Genomic DNA, 18,873 nt, shown 5'->3' with positions numbered 1-18,873 from the left:
AATGATCAGCCTCCAGGCCTTTAACATGGCTCTTTTCATTGTAACCTGGAAGCCAAATTGGTACCTGAACACTGATTATTACTTTTAACTGAGTATCAGAAGATCTACTTTTCTTATAGTTGAATAGAATCATAGAATAGTTTGGGTTGGAAGGGGCCTTAAAGCCCATCCATTTCCAACCCCTCTGAGACAGGCAGGGACACCTCCCACTAGATCAGGCTGCCCAAGGCCCCATCCAGCCTGGCCTTGAACACCTCCAGGGATGGGGCATCCACAACTTCCCTGGGCAGCCTGTGCCAGAGCCTCACCACTTGCAGTGAAGAAATTCTTCCTTATGTCTAGTCTAAATCTGCTGCTCTCCAGTTTATACCCACTGCCCCTGTCCTATCACTACAAGCCTTTGTGAACAGTCCCTCCCCAATAGTAAAAAGAGTAGTACCCTGCTTTTTCTGCCCTGGAAACCATGGCAGCAACGAGGAGCACGCATCCCTATTGCTCCTTGCAAGAAAACATGGGACACATTTTGTGCTGAGCCAAGCCTGCCCAGCAAGGCGAGGTGAGGAGGAGATGCAGTTCATGGCAGGGAGCACTGGCTTATCAGGTGGGGCCCAGCCAGGTGTCAGCAGCGCCTGGCAGTGTGGGACAGGAGACCCATCCTACCTGTCTTTAAGCACAGCTCATCAAAGTCGAAGCAGCAGCTGTTGTAACTCTTGCACAGGTTGTCACAGCGGCAGCCAGGAGGCTCTGCCTCTTGAAGTTCAAAGCATCTGTTTTTGCAGGAGCCAGAGGTACTGATCCAGGGGGAATCTGACAGGACTGTGTGGAACAAGAAATAGGGCAACATTTGTCAGGCTGGCAGCGGTGGGAAGGGTTCCTCAGCCCCACGCCGCTTGGATGAGCAAAACCTCTAGGGAAGGGAGCAGGGAGAGGAGAAGGGTTGCTTGAAGAAATTTAAAAAAAAAAAAAAAATAAAATAAAATAAAAGGGAACAAATTCCAAAAGGATTGCTCTATTTGAAGGGGAGAAGAAAAAAAATGGGGGGCTTGGGGAGTGAAGGAAGCAGCATGCTCTGACAATGTCCAGCAAAGAAACAGCCTCGGCTTTACCTCTGTAACAATCAAGGGATCATTAGCAGAAACGTATTGAAGTCTCCAAGGCCCCATTCCAGGAGCTGCAGCTATTCCTCAGAAGGAGGCCTTTGTTTTCAGAAGCCAAGTGACATTTTCATGGCTGGCTGGGCAGTTTGCATAGGAAAGGACTGCAATTAATCTACATGCAGTCAGCAGGACTTGGTTTCCTATACTGGAAGGCACCAAATCAATGTCAAGCATGAAAGAAAACTGTAAGATGCTCTATAAATTAACGGCAAGGCGTTCTGGTGGGCTTCTTCAGAGCATTAAATAATTAAAACTTAATAAAATACAGGAGTATGTAATATAGTACAAAAGTATGTAAGAACTCAATATATTTATGTGTATAACAAAACGCAAGACTGCCAGTCTGAAAAGCATGAATAATATATTAGACTTCAATAATCTATTTATTAGTGAGGGCCTTTAGAGTCAAAGCTGATATGTATTTGTGCGCTTGTTTCTTAAAACTTAGTATTTTATGCATTTCATACAATTTTCCTGTAACAAAATTCTACACAGCAGCTTATATGAAGCAGGAAAATTGTGTACTCAGGATTAATTGCAATTTATGAAATAAAACTACAAATACATGTTATTCTTTAAAAATAGAGGTGATTCAAGAAAAAAATTCACAGTGCTTTTTATTCCTTGAGAGATCTATTAAAATTAAGTCTTTGAAATTGTCTTGAGGTTTGCTTTCTTTTATACCGCAGTTTGGGTTTGATTTTGGCAAACCTCACACCATGATTAGCAGGATGATTTTAAGAGGTCTGATGCAATGGCACTTTTGGAAAACAGTTGCTCCGATCTTTTCTTATAGATCTTTTTCCTCTACTCTTTTACATAGCTGAAAGTTTAATCTTTACCTAAACTGAGGGGAAACCTCTGTCCAAACGAGATGACATTATCCTAACATAGTGAGAATGAATGGAAAAGAAGATGAAGGGAGAGTTTGGAGGTGGCACTCCAGTAGCTGATGTCCCACCAGCTCCCATCCCCACACCTTTGCTCCACTGCTTCCCTTGAAGTGGCACTAGCACTGGTTACACACCAGCATAAACCACATCAGGGAGCAAACCTGACAACAAATCAATTCTACAGCAAGATAATGGGTAAGAAAAGCAAACCTATCAAGGTTCAGACATGGATCATGGCAGTGCATGGCACATTCACATGACTGCTGGAAGAGGTTGTACTAGACAACTGTGCCTCTGCTTTTGTGTTTTTGTCAGTCAGGTCAGTAATGTGCAGAGCGAGTAACATCATACGCACAATGAAGTTTCACTCTATAAGTACATACCCTGCAAGCATGCTCTTAATGAGCCATCAATATTTTGGCCATCTGGAGTTGCAAAAAGCTAAAGGTCGTGTATCTATGCTGACAACACACAGGTCAATATTTTTTTGCTCACATGAATAGGCCACAAAAATATGCTAGAAATTAATCACATGAGAATTGTTTCAAAGCATACTAACACTTCAGATTTTCAGAGATACAAAGTCTTGTTCCTTTTTGCTAGTGACAGCTGCTTCCTGCCAAATACTTCTGAAAAGCTGTTACTAAATAATACATCCCTGTTATTTAACCTCTTCTACTGCTTTCCTTTTTGGAAGCTATGTAATATATAATCACAGATCCAATAAGCTGCAAATCAAATGGATTATGGATTCACCTTAAAGGTTTTACATACTAGTATACATTCTATATCCCTTACACTGTCATTACCCTTTTCATTTCAAAGGGATGCGAGAGAGATCATTTCAGAAGGTCAAAAAATACATGTCAACATGTGTTTAGGAAAGAGAAGGTGTAAATCTGACTGCAGATTACATAAGGGACAGAGTCAACTGCAGCTCAAAGAACTACTGTTGTAAAGAACAGCTCATTTATCATGGAGGCACTGGGACAAATTGCCCACAGAGGCTGTACAATCTCCAATCTTGGAAATTTTGAAGACAAAGATCTATCAGGAGTACTTCAGTAATAACAAACCATGTCTTCGGATACAGAGAAGATCTACACAGCTGTTCAAGGTCCCCTCTCACTCCTTCTATAACTGCAAGTAAAGTTTCCATTTCACATAAGAAAGGCTTCACCCAGCTACCTAGTCTGTTATTTTTTCACATCTGTTGGCAACCACTATTACTGATGTGACAAATTATCCCAAATTACTTAGCAAATTAAAGTCATACTTCCTGAGTCAATGTAGGACACTCTCCATACTACCAACACAAAAGAGGACTTGGTTTAATTCCTCTAATCTCTGAATACATTAAGATCATTCCTTTGTTTATCCTGCTTGACCTGCCTTTGCAGCCAGACCATGATTTTCAGGTCGTACACAATGCCATGGCATGGGTACTGGTGCATGCAGAATAGCTTGGAAATGTATCATGAGGTGCTCCATCCCTGGGGAGTATTTTCAAATTAACAGAAGCCTCTGTACAGAACAAACTTATACAATTTCAAAATCCTTTTCAGAATTACTGCATCTCTCTACAGGCCACACAGCAGGCAGAGGGACCTCAACATTAAGATCTCCCCCCTCCTTATTTAACATATAGAGCTCTTCACATCTTTTTGCATGCATTCTTTTTATGGCCAGTTGAGCTCAAAACAGACATCTAAGGATTGTCTCTAGTGTCATGGGTTAGAGAGGTTACTTAGGGCAGTAGTGCCCTCCTGATTATTGCACTTCCATTGTAAATGTGTTATAATTACTTTGGAAAGTGCCATATCAAACTGCTTGCTCTGATTCTATCTGATTACAACATTAGAAAAAAAAATCAAATCAATTTATTTCCAGTAGTATTTCAAACATAGGTCTACACAACAAAGACATGCCTACAAAATCATTACAGGAAGGAGACTACTTGACAAAGATTTGCCATTTTTGATCCTGTGGATCCTATACAGATCAAATACCTATACAAAATATCTGGAGCATCAGTTTTGCTAGATAATATTCATATGATGAACATGCATTTCATTTTTGCCAAATGCCATTGCAATGAGTCAAATTTCAATGAAAAGTCACACATAGTAAAAAATACATCCTAACTGTTCCAATGCAAGGAAGGTACAACTACATTTTAATGACATGCTTAAAAATCCAGTAAGAAGGGACAGAAAATTTTTTTCTCCCTCCAAAATTTAAGCTATCATCCTATCATGACCAAGGCATCTGCTGCAAGAGACTACCATTTGCCCTAAAGTGCTTATAAATACGTCTAGCCTATCAAGCAGATTTATGAAAAACTTGATTCTCAAATGCCTTTTGGAAACATTAAGTGAAAAAAAAATTTGAAGTACAAATATTAAACATCTTAAATGTGTAAAGGCCTATACAGCTGTACAACACCAAAAAAATAACAGGAGGGGAGTTTTAGGCATTATGGTACTTCTTTGGCACGCATTTATAAGGCAGTAGGGGAAAAAAATGACGTTTTTGACTTGTAGAGGATTTCTATGCTAGGTGAAAACTGAAAATTGCTTACAATCATGGCACACCTTTAGAGAAATAACAACGTGGTCTGTACAGTAATGGTTGGTAAAGAGAGTGTTCTGTCAATCACAATAATTAACTCTAAACACCAAGAAACTTGGAAATAAATAAGCCAAGGCAGAGTGAAGTTGAAAAATAATTATACTAATCTTTTATTCTGGATATTGCACTGCACTGGACTTCTAATGAAGTGTAGCTGGAAGTCATGCAGTTGGGAAATGTTCTTTGGTCACAGTGCTTTTGTTTTGTTAAGACCACCTCTCCAGTGTAACTTCTTACTTTCTCCTTTAAACAGATGCGACTATAATGCTTTATTCTTTGCTAGCACGTCCTTGGTTTTTTACTGCAATAAAAGTAACCAAGCTGCATAAGCACAGAAGGGACAAAACCCTCTTTTACTTTTCTGCATCTCATTGTTGCACCCTGGACTGGACTACTTCAAGGCCAGGTGCTGGTCCAATTCCACCTGTAAGCAAATTCACAATAGACAGTCAAAAGTACCTTATCTCCTGCCCACTTCTAAGAGATCTTGTATTTCTTATTTTCCTGTGATTCTTCTGCTGTTAGAAGCAGCATGCAGCTATTGATCCCAGTCCTGGTGGTGTTAAACAGTTCTGGGTGGATCAGCAGGGTTGACACTGATGAGCTGCAATGGGTCCCCAAGATTAGATCTTTGGGACTTCAGTAAAAGTCAACTGAACAGCCCTGCCCTAAAGCCTAGGCAGCCACCAGTGAAAGCAAAGGAACTGGCAATCAGGTGTTGAAGACATGACATTCCAATCCTTCACGTCATTACTATACACACTATGCAATTGCTCTACAGTTAACGCAATTAGAAGATAGAAATAAAGTAGGTTTTCAAGCAAATATTTATACTGCTACATGAAGTTCAAAAGCAAGAGCCGCTATTCTTTTTGGTTACTTAGAATGCCTCTCCTCAGTGATGAGCAGTCCTGATTGTACCTGTTATTAGACATTAGTTCCTAAGGGCGGGTGGGGGGAATAGAGACACTTTAATTACCAGGAACACAACAAACTCAGGCCACAGCAAACGCTTTTATAATTTAAATTCACAAGCTATCATTACAAAGGGGCACTGCAAATGAAACCCACTCACTTCAGTCATAGTAACCAGCTCTAAATCAAATGACCACAGGTTTCCTTTCTCCTGCCAAAGGAAGGAACAGAGACATAAGCCAGGACTACTGTTGCTTTTTTTTTAAAAAAAAAAAAAAAAAGTGAAAAAAAGACTAGTTTTCCATTTTATATATTTTTCCACTTGGACTATGTCTGAGCTCACAAAACCCTATACTGCCCAGAACACAAACAACAGTCCCTTCTGTGGCATGTTCTTGCCTTCCTCCAATGAAAAAAAGTAGGAGGCTAAAGAAACCCAGCAGAGTCGGTGACAGCACATCTGGGCTAACACCTGCTCTTCTCTCCTCGCCGTTAGATGTCTGCCGTCTACTGTTCACAGACCAGCATGACCTCAGGAGCTGCGGAAATCCCAAAAGCTTTTCTCACCAGTGACTCCTGAAAGCATTAATCAACTTTCTCGAAACCGCTTCAACAGCTACCAAAATAAGACCCGTACCCTAAAACCCACCAGGGAGTTTCCCTTAGCTCTGGAAGGAAACCGTGTGGAGCACAAAACATAGGACATGCGACACAGGAATGGAGGAGACCAGTCTCTGTGAGACTGACAGTGCTCAGTCCTAAAATAAGCTGGATTTTCCATAGTCACATGCACACAGAGCAAAAGTTTAAGTAAATAGGAGACTTATAGGTGAGTCCCAAAGGTCAACCAAGTCGGGCTCGGCAAGTTATTTATTCTTCTCTATATCCTACAGGGAAAAGGAACAAGCAAACTACTGTTTGAAAGTAGGAGCGGTTTCTAACCACAGTATATAACATAAGGGTATTGCGATGTACAATTTATTTCTGTTACTGTACCTGAGACCGGGCCCTCATCCCATTCTTCTGATCTCCTAAATCGATTTGTTGTAAATCCCATGCAGACATTTACTCCAAAGGCAAAAGCAAATAAAGATATAACCTGCAAAAGTAAAAGAGCAAAGTGAGCAAACCGTGAAAAAGCAGGACTTTGGAGCTGGAAGCATTAGGGCTAAAGGGGCAGAGATGATCCTTTGTACATTGCAGATCCCCAGCGCTGCCGTTCCCATCACCGGGGCAGCAGCTGACAGCGTCACTGTTGGAGAGGAACGCAAACCAGAAGGGGTTGATGAATAAAACATCTCTTTCTGAAGCTGAAACGCTCCTTTTTTTTTCCAGGAACGTATTCAGGAGAGATGGGCTACTCCTCCTCTAAAAGCAAACCCGCTGCTCTCCTCCCCTACCTGGTGCGGGTGGACGCCGCCCCTCCGAGCCATCCCAGGGGCTTCTTGGAGAGTCTCGCCGCACCCTCGCCTTTTCTTTATAGTGAGCCCAGAGCTCTGTTTGCTCTGGGAGTTCGGGCTATTAGCTACAAGTAATCCCACCTGGTGAGGTTGACAGGCTCGTGTGATTTGTCCAGGGAGCGATTTCATCATGTTTCGCTCACAAATCACAGCTCCGAGTGCAAGAAGCTCCAGGCATCACCCCTCGCTGCGCCCTCCCCTCCAACACACATACACGCACGCTTTTATGTGGTTTCCTCTGGCAGAGCAGCGCTTTTTCTGATGTCGCTGCGGCCAATAGCGGCTCCTGCTCGGTTTATTCCCCTCGCAAAAGTAACATGGTTAAAAGAGAAACCAAATGCGTCTCCATCTGTCTCGGAGGATGAGGCTGGAGGAGCTCGCTCGGGGCCGCGATGCTCCCGCCCCGCCGGGACGCGGGGACATCGGGCACCCGGTCCGTTCTCACGGGTTGCTCCTGAAGCTTCTAAGCGGGCCGTGGAGCAGAGAGAGATCCCCAACCCGGGGACGGCGGGTGGTGTTGTTTGCCGCCGCGCTGCGGGGCTCGGATCGATGGAAACGCGAGCGGTTCGAACAGCTGGAAACCGCGGACTCGCAGGAAGGGAGGGAAGCGACACGTTCCCTCTGCCCCACATTGTCCCATTTTCAACAGAAAGCTCCGCTGTTCAGATAAGCGCTTCTATTTACAAAGCCAATGGTAACGCTGGCCAGAATTACGGTTCCGATCAGTGACTGGAATATTATTTGTCAAGGAAAATTATTTACCAGTGTAATTCACAGCTTTTTTTCTCCGATATAAACTTCTTTCATTAAAGTGTTTACTGACAATTACATTTAAAGGGACAGAGTCGAGATTCGTAAGCCCTCGGGTGGAATGAGCTTCCCTTGGGACCTGTGCCATAACCTATTCTGGCATTAGGAAACAGTATAGTTTACTTTAAAGTATCTTGCAATATTAAACATGTACAATTTTGAGCTTTGTTTAGTGATACCTTTTACCTGCTGCAATATCTGTCCTTCTCCACCCCGTAGCCTTGCAGAGCAGCAGCTAAAAAGCCCTCCTCTTTGCTACCCATGTATTAACAGCTGCCACTCTTTGCCAGGAGCTGATCTTTTTTTATGCAGTTTCTTAACCAAAAGTGGCTCCATTGTGCATCTCTACCTTTACACTGCAAGCCTCTGGGAAAACCAATTAGCATGAGAAAACCTACATCTTAGGTATACCAGGACATCTCTCCCTCGCACAGACCAGCACTGTGAAGTTAAGGCTCATCTTCCAGTGTTTATTTCATCACTAGCAGAGTTGAAAATGAAATAGGTTATGATACACAATATTTTTCTAGCAAAAAAACTCCACGCAGAGGTCTAGAGAAAAAGGAACCACCAAAGTTTTTACTAGCTATTCTTATAAAATTCTTCACCCTTAGTGTCTGGTATCTCCTGTGATTAAACAGCTTCACTGCCAAGCACTGAGTACTGCAGTACGTGACAGCAGCAAACGGGAAACCAAAGTTGACACAAATAAAATCATTCAACAGTATTGCCTATTTATCTCAGCTAAAGAAGTTCATCATTTGATTGGCAATGGCCCCAGGCTCTCCTCCAGCCTGGGATCCTCAGGTCACGAAGTTACCCAGGCTAAACACAACAGAATTTTCAGATCTGGTGGCTAATTTTGAGTGTCCAAGCCCATACATCCAGCCTCATTTTCAGAGATGCTGAGCCTTTGCCCTTCTTGCATATCTTCCTAACACAGAGGTGCTCAATTACTTTGAAAGAAAATTGCCACATAAATTAAAAGTAGCCACCCAGAAAAAAAAGCAAGAAACAAACCTGAAAAATATAGTTACGTGGATGACTTCTACTCGTATGAAAATACATTTTTCATGTTTCCATTCATGTAACCTCTCTGGAGCTTGTAAACTGCACAATTCCACATAAATGGAGGAGCTCATTTTGTGTTTCCTACAAGGATATTATATTAATTAACCTCCTTTGTAATATCCTTTAGAACTATAGATGATGATGACGACTCTGAAACTGCTAATCTTTTTCATATGTGTTATGTAAGACACATTATCCAGTAGCTCTGAACTGACCGCATACTCAGATGCACGATCATCTTTTTGTCGCAAGGATTCTGCCTGAAGCCACCCCACAGACACACAAGGAGCTTATTAGCACAAACGAGGTCTAACAATTTTATTCAGGCAAAATTTCACTGCTGGCTCACTGGTAATGAGCTTTTTTAGTAATCAGTTGCCGTTTTGCTCATCAGAATTGGAAAGACTAAAGCTGAAATAATATATTCGTGGCCCAAGAATATAGCAATTCAGTGCATGTTTTAGGGCTTAAATGAAACACATCAAAAAGGAATGTTAATAAGATCAACAGCATATGAAATGCCTCTTCGTCAATTATTGTGCATAAGAATTGGCCTTTGGCTTTTATGGCTTATGTGATCATACCGATTATTATCTAACTTGGGGTGCAAAACTTCCAACCATCCACTAGGTGACACTTTAAATGAGAAGTTCATACTGTAACATTTCCACAATTACAAGCATTACTCTTCTGCTATTCCACAGAGTTAATATAAGAAAAGTGATATTTATAGTCTTATATAAAAATATAAAACTGATTTTCCTTGAGCAATTTTCTTACTAAGGAAAGAAAACGCAGATAAATCAAGTATACTTAATGGGTCAGAGGTTAGGGATGGAGTGGACTTTAAAGAAATGAGCCTTTTTAGCTACTCATCTCATGTGCATACAGCCACATTGGGTAGGCCGGGGTCAAAGCTTCCAGTACGCTTGGCAGCAGCATGAAACGCAGACAGGCAAAGGACTTCTCCAAAGTGTCCCAGAGCACTCACCCTTCTTCAAACACAGCTTCCACATACGTATATATGGAATATATAGTTGTGATCAGGAAAAACAGTAGCAGTTTCAAGAACAAAACCTTTTGATAAGCTATAGAAATTCAAGCATCATCCACATCCAGTCTCTCAGACACAAGCACTGTGAAACCAAATAAGCTTCCAGCAGCCTGAATGAACATGGGTAGAAGGGGCTATTTCACTGAAAACATCCTGTGGCTTTTTAGCAAAAACAATGAGGCACAACATAACAAGAAGAGCTGATTCCAGTGTATAAAGGACTTTAAACCATATTTTTGTAGAACCTTATAGATCAAAACCCGATATCTTTGGCATTCAGCCAGTGCAGTGTCTGATAAACAAGACGGAGAAGGAAGGGAAGGAGAGTGTGTGAGGGCAAGGACAGCAAAAGGACAGCAAAGGAACAGCAAAGCCAGCTAGGGTCAGCAGTCTGATGACAAAGAGAGCAGTGAGAAGAGTAAAACTCAGTGCAGGAGGGCAGTGACCTCCGACGAGCAGTCCCTCAGCAGAGATCATCCTGGGATCCAGGCTACAGCGACATGCAGGAGCGCTGAAATGTGATTGCCAGCCTAAGTATGCATTAAAAAATACACAAGAGCTACTGAAGGATAACGGACCTATATCTGCTCAGCCTGTGGGAGTATCACTGAGGACCTCAAATAAGGTCACTGAGAGATTCTTTGTACTCCAGCAAGTGACAGATTTAAAATGGCTCACAAGCTGGCTTGGAAAAAAATAAATTACAATCTGATCATAAAGGGTAGGACAGGACACAATTACTTGCATGGATGCATTAAGGGGGCAGGCAGGTATCAAGGAAAATAAGTTATTGACATAGACAAGGCTCAGACTGTCCTTTCCTTGGGCTTTAGGACATGTTGTGAAGGCTGAAGCAGCTTCTGCAAGTATCTTTTTTTCCCACTCACATAAAAGCTGCATTTCGCCAAGGAGACAATTTCCCTGGCCAAGGGCACAGAACCAGCTGTGGAGGAGCTGCACCACCATGCCCACTGCCACTCCATGAGCCTGGGAAAACCCACAAATCAGGCTGTGCTCATGGAAGTACACCGTCACTGCAGTGCCTCAAAACACCACCCAAAAGCACCTTGAGGCTTGAGGAACAGTCACTAATTATTTGTCTGTTCATCACCACCCTGAAGGGGAAGGTATGCAAACTGTCATGCCAGGTGTGCTGGGGGAGCGTGCTAAGGATGACTTTTTTGACCAGAAAGGTCTATAAAGGGGTGCCAGACCCTCAGGAACAATCATAGACAAATTAAAGTCTTCAAAATTACAGTTTGCTGCAGTCCAATCCCTGAGGCACCAAGTGCCTTAGGCACCTACAGGCCCATCAACATTTCTGAGCACCTCACATAACACCTGCAGGATTCACAGAGCTGGGAGGTGAGCATCTAGATTCAGCCTAAACCTCACTGAGGACGACCAACAAAGCACGTTGCATCCCTCCTCACCTGACCTTCCTGTAAGTGCCCTCCTAGGGCTGCTACCAAACCATGTCCTGCACAAAACACAGGTGTATCTGTTCTGAAACTAAGCCTACGTGCTCTTGCCTACACAGAGAGAGAAGAGGAACCACCGGCCAAGAAAGGACCTGAGTCCCAGTCTCTGCTTTACTCATGTAAATAGTTATATACTTACTGGTTTGGGGACTGAACCCCAGGTGGGCAGCCTAGTGAAAACAAGGGCAAAGTGCAGTACGGGAATAAATTCTTCCATACCACACATCAGATACTGCAGCTTCAGTGGCTAAATGAGGGCTGTGGATTTGGTAAGAGCACTGGTGCTCCTGAAGGTTCCTTTGAGGGCCTGTGGAAGGGCCTTACAAGTGTGTCCTACGCACACAATCACCATTTCTGTCCACACTTGAGCAAAGCAAGATTTGTAAGCAAGGTCACCTCTTTTGTCAGAGCATCTAGGTTAGTGGGATAAAGGAGACAAATTTTCAGTGACCTGAAGAAAGCTTTATGTGCCTGAATGCCTGTCTCTCTCCTCTACAGCTAACAGACCAGCTGCTCCAACCTCTCCCTGTGATCTGCACATATGACAGTAACAGCATAAACACTAGTCCAATATCTATACCTTCGTCACCTTCAAAGAAGCTATCATTTTCCCAATTTGGTTTCTGGACAAAGTTATGTTATGAAGCAGCAGAAACAGTTCACTGAAATGCACTGTATTCAGAAGTATATTTCTGAAGACAATCATATACACTGGAACACTGGACACTGGCACAGGTTGCCCAGGGACATTGTGGATGCCCCATCCCTGGAGGTGTTCAAGGCCAGGTTGGATGGGGCCTTGGGCAGCCTGATCTAGTGGGATGTCCATGCCTGTCGCAGGGGCATTGGAGCAGGATGATCTTTGGGGTCCCTTCCAACCCTAACTATTCTATGATTCTATGATACATAACGAATCTAGCACACTGCAGAATAAAAACTGTTATATGATGAAAAATCGCTTCTTCATGGAGGGAATGAATGAATGAATGAATGGATGATTGAAAAATAGCTGAATGGCCCACATGCATTTTTAATGCAATGCATTGAAAGCTCAGCTTCAGGTTCTCATCCTTGATCTTCACGGTTTGTGATGGTGACGGGTATCACAGGTACTGATCAACGGCTTCTCATGCATCTTTTTAAAAGAGCTGTTGACTTTCATGGTGTGGAAATTACCCACCTGCCCTCTGACAGTAGTCTGGATGACTCAAGGTCCTTGCATGGTACCTTCTATATGCCCCACATAATCACTGATAATTTATTTGAATTTTATAGATGATACAACCTATTTTGTCCCGCAAAACCCATAGCCCTTTAGAAATGAGTTAAAGCTAAAGGAGGAAAACCAAACCAAACCAAACCAGAGATGCAGTAAGGCAAGTTTTCTAGACTTCAAATCATGTCCCTAGTTTCTTTGTGTACCTTTTATGTACATCCTCTACCATATTAGCTTTGAATTTTCCAAGTATATAAAACTTCTCGTGGGGACTAATCCTGTAACATATCTCTCCTACTTAATTGTATTTACCCTCATCCCAAACTCTATTTTGGTACACTTTTCAAGCTCAAGGCTTGGCTATGATTAAAAGATTTCCAAGTGCTAATCTCTTCCCTACTAGTAAAATGTGGATATAATTAATACTGTTTTATTTACTTTGAGATTGTTTTCTTTGCCAAACAAGAGTTTCTGTTTATTTGTTTTAAATCTCTCTTTTTTAAATGTTTTTGGCACTTGGATCAAAAAGTATTTTAATTAATATTTTTCTTCTTATTATTCTAAAAAAAACCCAAACCGCTGGTATTTTCTAAATAGCGAAACTCTGTTTGATTTCAGTTTAAAGAGATATGTCGCTAGGAATGTTGTCCTCAACTTGCCTGCAGCTGAGGCTTTGGACATCCATGCTCTGCAGCACTGATACTTCTTCTGGGGAAAAAGCGAAGTGAGGTAAGCTGGAAACCAAGGATTTCCGAAAACAAACAGGGATATGCCCTCATATGGGCACACTTTCCTCCTGTTTCTATGCGCAAGGAGTCATCTCAAGAGTGAAGAAATGGCTGCTGTTATGGTCACCTATGTGTACCTCTTACCTATGAAAGCTTTTTGGGCATGACAAACAAATGCATGACCACAGGTCAGGCTGTGGCAGTGTTGTAGTTAAGACAAAAAAAGGCTATGAGCCTTCTAAGGCTTGAACCTACTTCACAAGAACACAAGTCGGATTCAAGTTCAGAGCTACTTTATTTTCATAGGGACTATAAGACTGCACCACTAAATGAAGTCAGTTCAACATAAAGAGAATGACATCCTCTATTTAAAAAAAGACTTGAAGAAACAAGGACAGCCGAAGAAGATATGACCTCTGAAAAAGAAAAATAACTTATTACAAGCTGGCTAAACTCCCTGATCCGATTCACTGAGCAGCTCCATAAACATTTCTGCAGAAAAAGATACAATAGGAACTGCACAGTCTTCTGCCCAAAGGAAAATGAGGACACAGATAACATTGTCACAGACAATCTGCAACCACTTTTTGAGGGTACTGATTTATCTCACATTTGAAAGATACATCTTTATAACTTACACAAGCTTAAGCTATCCCCAGCTGTTGAGCAGAGTTAGGTATAATATTTGATTAACTTGGAAATAACTGGATTTTCTACCCTTTTCCTTCAGAAAAGAAACAAACCCAGCAGGTATATTCCAGATACCAAGCATCTACCAGCAGCCCTGGCAGACTGGCTAGTCCTTGCCATCACTTCCATCCCTCTCACCCCAACCAACCATTCCCAGGCCACACCCTGACACAAAACAGGTTAAAAAATGCCCTTCCTTTCACAGGTTTTGTGGTTGGAGGAGTTCCCTGCTCTGGTCCTTAGTCCTGAAAGCCATGTGTCTGTGAGATACAGTGAGCTGCAAGCTGCTTCTTCTGAACCCCAAGCTGGGTGCTGCAGATAAGTGGCTTCCCATGGCCGGGGGAGCAGAGGGCTGAGCACAGCCAAGCTCTTCTCTTCGCCCTGGCTTGCTGCTGCTCCCAAAGGAGCGGTGACATCGCAGCATATGCTCAGCTCTCTGCATTTCTTAACATGCATCTGCTGCTGCCTGTTTTAATGGCAACACATAAAAGCATAAAACAACTGCATATTACTTTCTAGGTCATTTCGGGCAGATGGGCTTCTTTCCAGGCATCGCAAATTTTCCTAAGTTGAACCGTGTCAGCACCACTGTAGTCAAGTGCCAGCTTTTTTTTTTTTTTCTGATTACAGCTGAGTGCAAAGATGACAAATGTAAGTTCAAAGGGAAAAACATCCTGTTGGAACAGTACTCCCTGTTTTCTCAGGGTAAGAAAAGTATAAGCGACATTTCAATGACAAAACAATGTGATGCATTCATTGCTAGATTATGTTTTTAAACCTGTATCTTAATGTGTAGCTGAATAGATTTCAGGCTCTGTGGGAATGAAATATATTAAAAGAAAAAAAGAAAACAATGACAAAGTAAAGTGCTAGAAAACAAAAATACAGGATGATAGAATGGTTTGTATTGGAAGGAACCTTAAAGATCTTCCAGTATCAACTCCTCTGCCATAGGCAAGCACAGCTTCCCCTACACCAGGTTGCTCTAAGCTCTATCCCACCTGACCATGAACACTTGTAGGGGTGGGCATCCACAACTTCTCCAAGCAGTCCATTCCCATGTCTCACCATCTTCACAGTGTTATATCCAAGTTAAATCTTATTTTGTTTTATCTAAGTTGTATCTTCCCCCTTTCAGCTTAAAGCCATTCCCTCTTATCCTATCGATACATGCCCTTGTAAAATGTCCCTCCTCAACTTTCTTGTAGGCCTCCTTCAGGTTGTGGAATGCTGCTATAAGGAATCTCTGGAGACTTCTCCAGGCTGAACAAGCCCAACTTTCTCAGCCTGTCCCCATATAGGAGATGTTTCAGCCCCTGATCATCTTTGTGGCCCTCCCCTGGCCTGGCTCCAACAGATCTGTGCCTTTCCTGTGCTGAGGACTCCAGAACTGAGTGCAGTACTCCAGGTGAGGTCTCACCAGAGCAAAGTAGAGGGAGAGAGGTATATCTCTCAACCTGCTGGCTATGCTTCTTTCCATGCAGCCCAGGACATGGTTGGCTTTCTGGGCTGCATATGCACATTGCTGGCTCATGTTGAGGTTCTCATCAGTAAAGATCCCGAGTTCTTCTCCTCAGGGCTGATCTCAATCCGTTCTCCACCCGGCTTGTATTTGTGCTTCGGGTTGCTCTGACCCATATGCAGGAACTTGCACCATGCATCTCTGTGCTTACATGGATTTGCATAAAGATTATCAGGAGGTTTTTTTGATGTAAATACTTTTTTCATGTTTTCAGCAAAAAACTTTGGAAAGGAATACAGAACTATTTTTGTTGTTGTGATGGATTAAACAAGTAGATTGTAGGGAAATTGTGGCCACTTAAATATTTATAGATTTCTTCAATATTTTAAAGCAAATAACCTTACTGAGTTAAAATTTGTTTTCCTAACTCATCTTTGTTTTTCATGTAGCAATACAGGATTTTCAGAAATAATCAATTCCTTGGTTTTATGATTGCTGACTACTGTAAAATGAAAGCAGCTCTGCTTTACTCAGTTTTCACAGAAAGCTCCCCACTCCAGTAAATCTCTTTTTCACAAGAGACAAAAGTCAGCTTGAAATTATATTTGTTGAAGTTTCTCAGAGGTGTTCCTGAGTATCCACAGAAAGCCTGCAAAATACCTGAGGTTATTTAATTTAGTGTCCTTTCACTGTCTGTGATGCCCTATCCCTAAGGTGTTGCAACCAAACACTTTTGAAGTCAACATCCAATCCAGCATAATGTAAAAATGACTTGAGTAAATCACCACTCTGATGAAGAGAGTGGAGACGCCTCCTTTTCCAGCAATAGCTTTATCAGCTGAAAGAAAGGCCTTTGGTGCCTGGTGTCCACACTCAGATCTGTGAATTCAACATTTCTTCCTTTCTGGTGAGGGAAGGAAGCCCAGCCTGTCTGCCTGTCCTTCTTGTCTGCAGTGCACTACATCAGCCACAGGAGCTTCACTGCTTGGATGATTTTCCTCCAGCCTGGTGCTGAGGTACATTATGCTTAAATAACCTTTAAAAAAAAAAAATGGAAATGGGTAGCAATATCTTCAGGAGACAGCTGAAGTCAGCAGAGAAGGAGCACTGGGGTTAACTGTGTTCACTTTGCATACAAGTTGATTTGTGGCAGCTTAAGCCATGACAGCTTAAGCTGTTTAGAAAATGAATATTGGACTACAACCTCATGTTCACACACCATCTTTTGGTAGCCTAAACCTTCTGAAACAACTGCTTGATTCTGCAGATAATTCACCATGGGTTTGGAAGGTATAAAAAAATGGTACTAGGGAAGCTTCTGCTTTTGTTGTTTCCTACTCTGATGCATTATAAATAAAATAAATAAGCCAGCCCCAAAGCCTCATTGTGTAAGGGCAGGTGGAAGCACAGTCAGACTGCAGGGCAGAGGGCACAGGGCAGAGGTGTGGGAGGCTTTTGGAGAGGCAGCAGCTTCAGCAAATAAATCAGGCGTGAGGCTGCCAGCAGCAACTGCCAGGACAGTACTATAGATAAAGGGCACCCAATGTTCCAAAGTCCGAGGCATCTCCTACCATCTGTGGGGAGATGCTGGACTGGCTGGGCAGAGCAATGGAAAAGCAGAAAAAAAGACATCTTCATGGGAAGAGTGAAAAAAAAGAGATGAAAGAGATTGGGAGAACAGAGCTCTGGAGATTCCAAAAGGGAATCTCTCCTTCTTGTTCTCTCTGTGGTGGGGTTTGGGAGGAGGAAACCATCCTTATGATCTCTAGTGTATTGTGATTATGTTAACACTCTATTTCAGTTGTACTGTACAAGTCCAATATACCTTGAGGGAAATTAAAAAATTAGACCCTATTTAGATGCATTGAATTTATCTGGTCAAGCACAAATGCCCTAAGTAGTGAAATCTTTTGGACTTGGCAGACAACTGAGACTGTGGCCCTTCAGGTTATTTCCTTTAAGAGAGGACTTAGATTGTGGCATCAGGCAGTACAATCCTGTCATTTACAAAGAATGTACAAAATATGCTGTTTCCCTGAGCAGGGAAAGGAAACAGGAGAAGGAAAATAGTTTTGGCTATTCAAGAGGCAGTTAATGGCTTCTTACATTCATACTGAATGAAGAGTCATCAGCTCCAACTCTATCAGAGTTTCTCGGTCCCAGCTTTGGTAGCCCTGATGCTGAATTTGGTGTAGGGCTGATCCTCCAGTCCCTCTGCTGCTGCCATAACACCGGTTCCTCACAACTATGCTGTCAGAACTCATAGAACCCCCACCAGCCTTTGGCTCATTCCCTGATCTCCTGCCATGGGCAGAAAACTTTTTCAAGCTGTCATATTCATCAACAGCTAACACAACTGAAAAGGTTTTTCTGCAAGTGGAAATATATGGCAATAAGCAAGCAACTATTCTGTAGATAGTAATTTCTAGCTTGAAATTGATTCTATTCTCTTTGCCCTTTTTACTGTTATCCGTAAAAAGTACTGGTGCTTCCTACTGCACCAACATCTCTTCCTGCCCCAAGGATTTGCACCTAAAAGGGCAGTCTGAAGCAATTCTGCAGAGCTGAGCTGCTGGAATAAAGTAATTGAAAACACACTGTGTGGGACTGAGTGTTCCCAGGTGGTGTCTCTCCCCTCTGCTTTGTTATGCTGTTTGCAAAGTGCTGAGGGAAGTGTTCAAATCCTCTCTCAGGTTTGCACAGGGCTTTCCATAAAACCTGAAGTTATTCCCTGTGGAGCCCTTTTGGACATGTCCTGCCTGCGCTCACTCTGACAACTTTTGCTACAGCGTGGACACAGCAGCAATATCTTCCTTCCTTCAGGTTAGAACCTTTAAATAGCCACAAATTACACAGAAACAGAAGGTCAGAGAGTCCAGAAACATGTAAAATTGTGCATTATTTTTGTAGATATGAGGTCAAGATTTATGGCTTTGGTATTGAGTATCTGTGTCCCGTCACTGGCAATCAGGGCTGCAATGCAGCCTCTGTGAGGTCTCACGAGAGCAGAGCAGAAGGGCACAATCATCTCCCTCAACCTGCTGGCCACGCTTCTTTTGGTACAGCCCAGGATATGGTTGGCCTTCTGGGCTGTGAGAGTACATTGCCAGCTCATGTTGAGCTTCTCCAACTTCTGTTGGAGAAGTGGGCCTGTGAGAACCTCATGAGGTTCAACAGAGCCAAGAGTAAGGTCATACACCTGGGTTGGGGCAATCCCCGATTTCAATACAGGTTGGAGGATGATATGACCGAGAGCAGCTGTGCAGAGAAGGACTTGGGGACACTAATTGATGAGAAGCTCGACA

At 42.6% G+C, this 18,873-nt stretch overlaps 1 protein-coding gene across 7 annotated transcripts in view; it reads right to left on the bottom strand.

Moving 5' to 3' along the window:
- The window catches only part of ENPP2 (ectonucleotide pyrophosphatase/phosphodiesterase 2), a 75,005-nt gene that overhangs the window by 52,037 nt on the left and 4,095 nt on the right, over window positions 1–18,873 (bottom strand). For 2 of the 7 annotated variants that reach the window (XM_054058763.1, XM_009568765.2), the window contains exons 1-3: window positions 6,997–7,131; window positions 6,593–6,695; window positions 661–816 (exon numbers count right to left, since the gene is read on the bottom strand). In XM_054058763.1, coding sequence (XP_053914738.1) covers window positions 661–816; window positions 6,593–6,695; window positions 6,997–7,029 — 292 coding nt within the window. In that variant the 5' untranslated portion in view covers window positions 7,030–7,131. The other 5 variants (XM_054058766.1, XM_054058765.1, XM_054058762.1 and 2 more) reach the window with 4 other exon arrangements.

Source organism: Cuculus canorus, chromosome 2 (assembly GCF_017976375.1).
Source record: "Cuculus canorus isolate bCucCan1 chromosome 2, bCucCan1.pri, whole genome shotgun sequence".
Taxonomy (NCBI): domain Eukaryota; kingdom Metazoa; phylum Chordata; class Aves; order Cuculiformes; family Cuculidae; genus Cuculus; species Cuculus canorus.
Note: the sequence above shows the minus strand (reverse complement) of the source record. Positions and strands in the feature narration are given on the sequence as shown.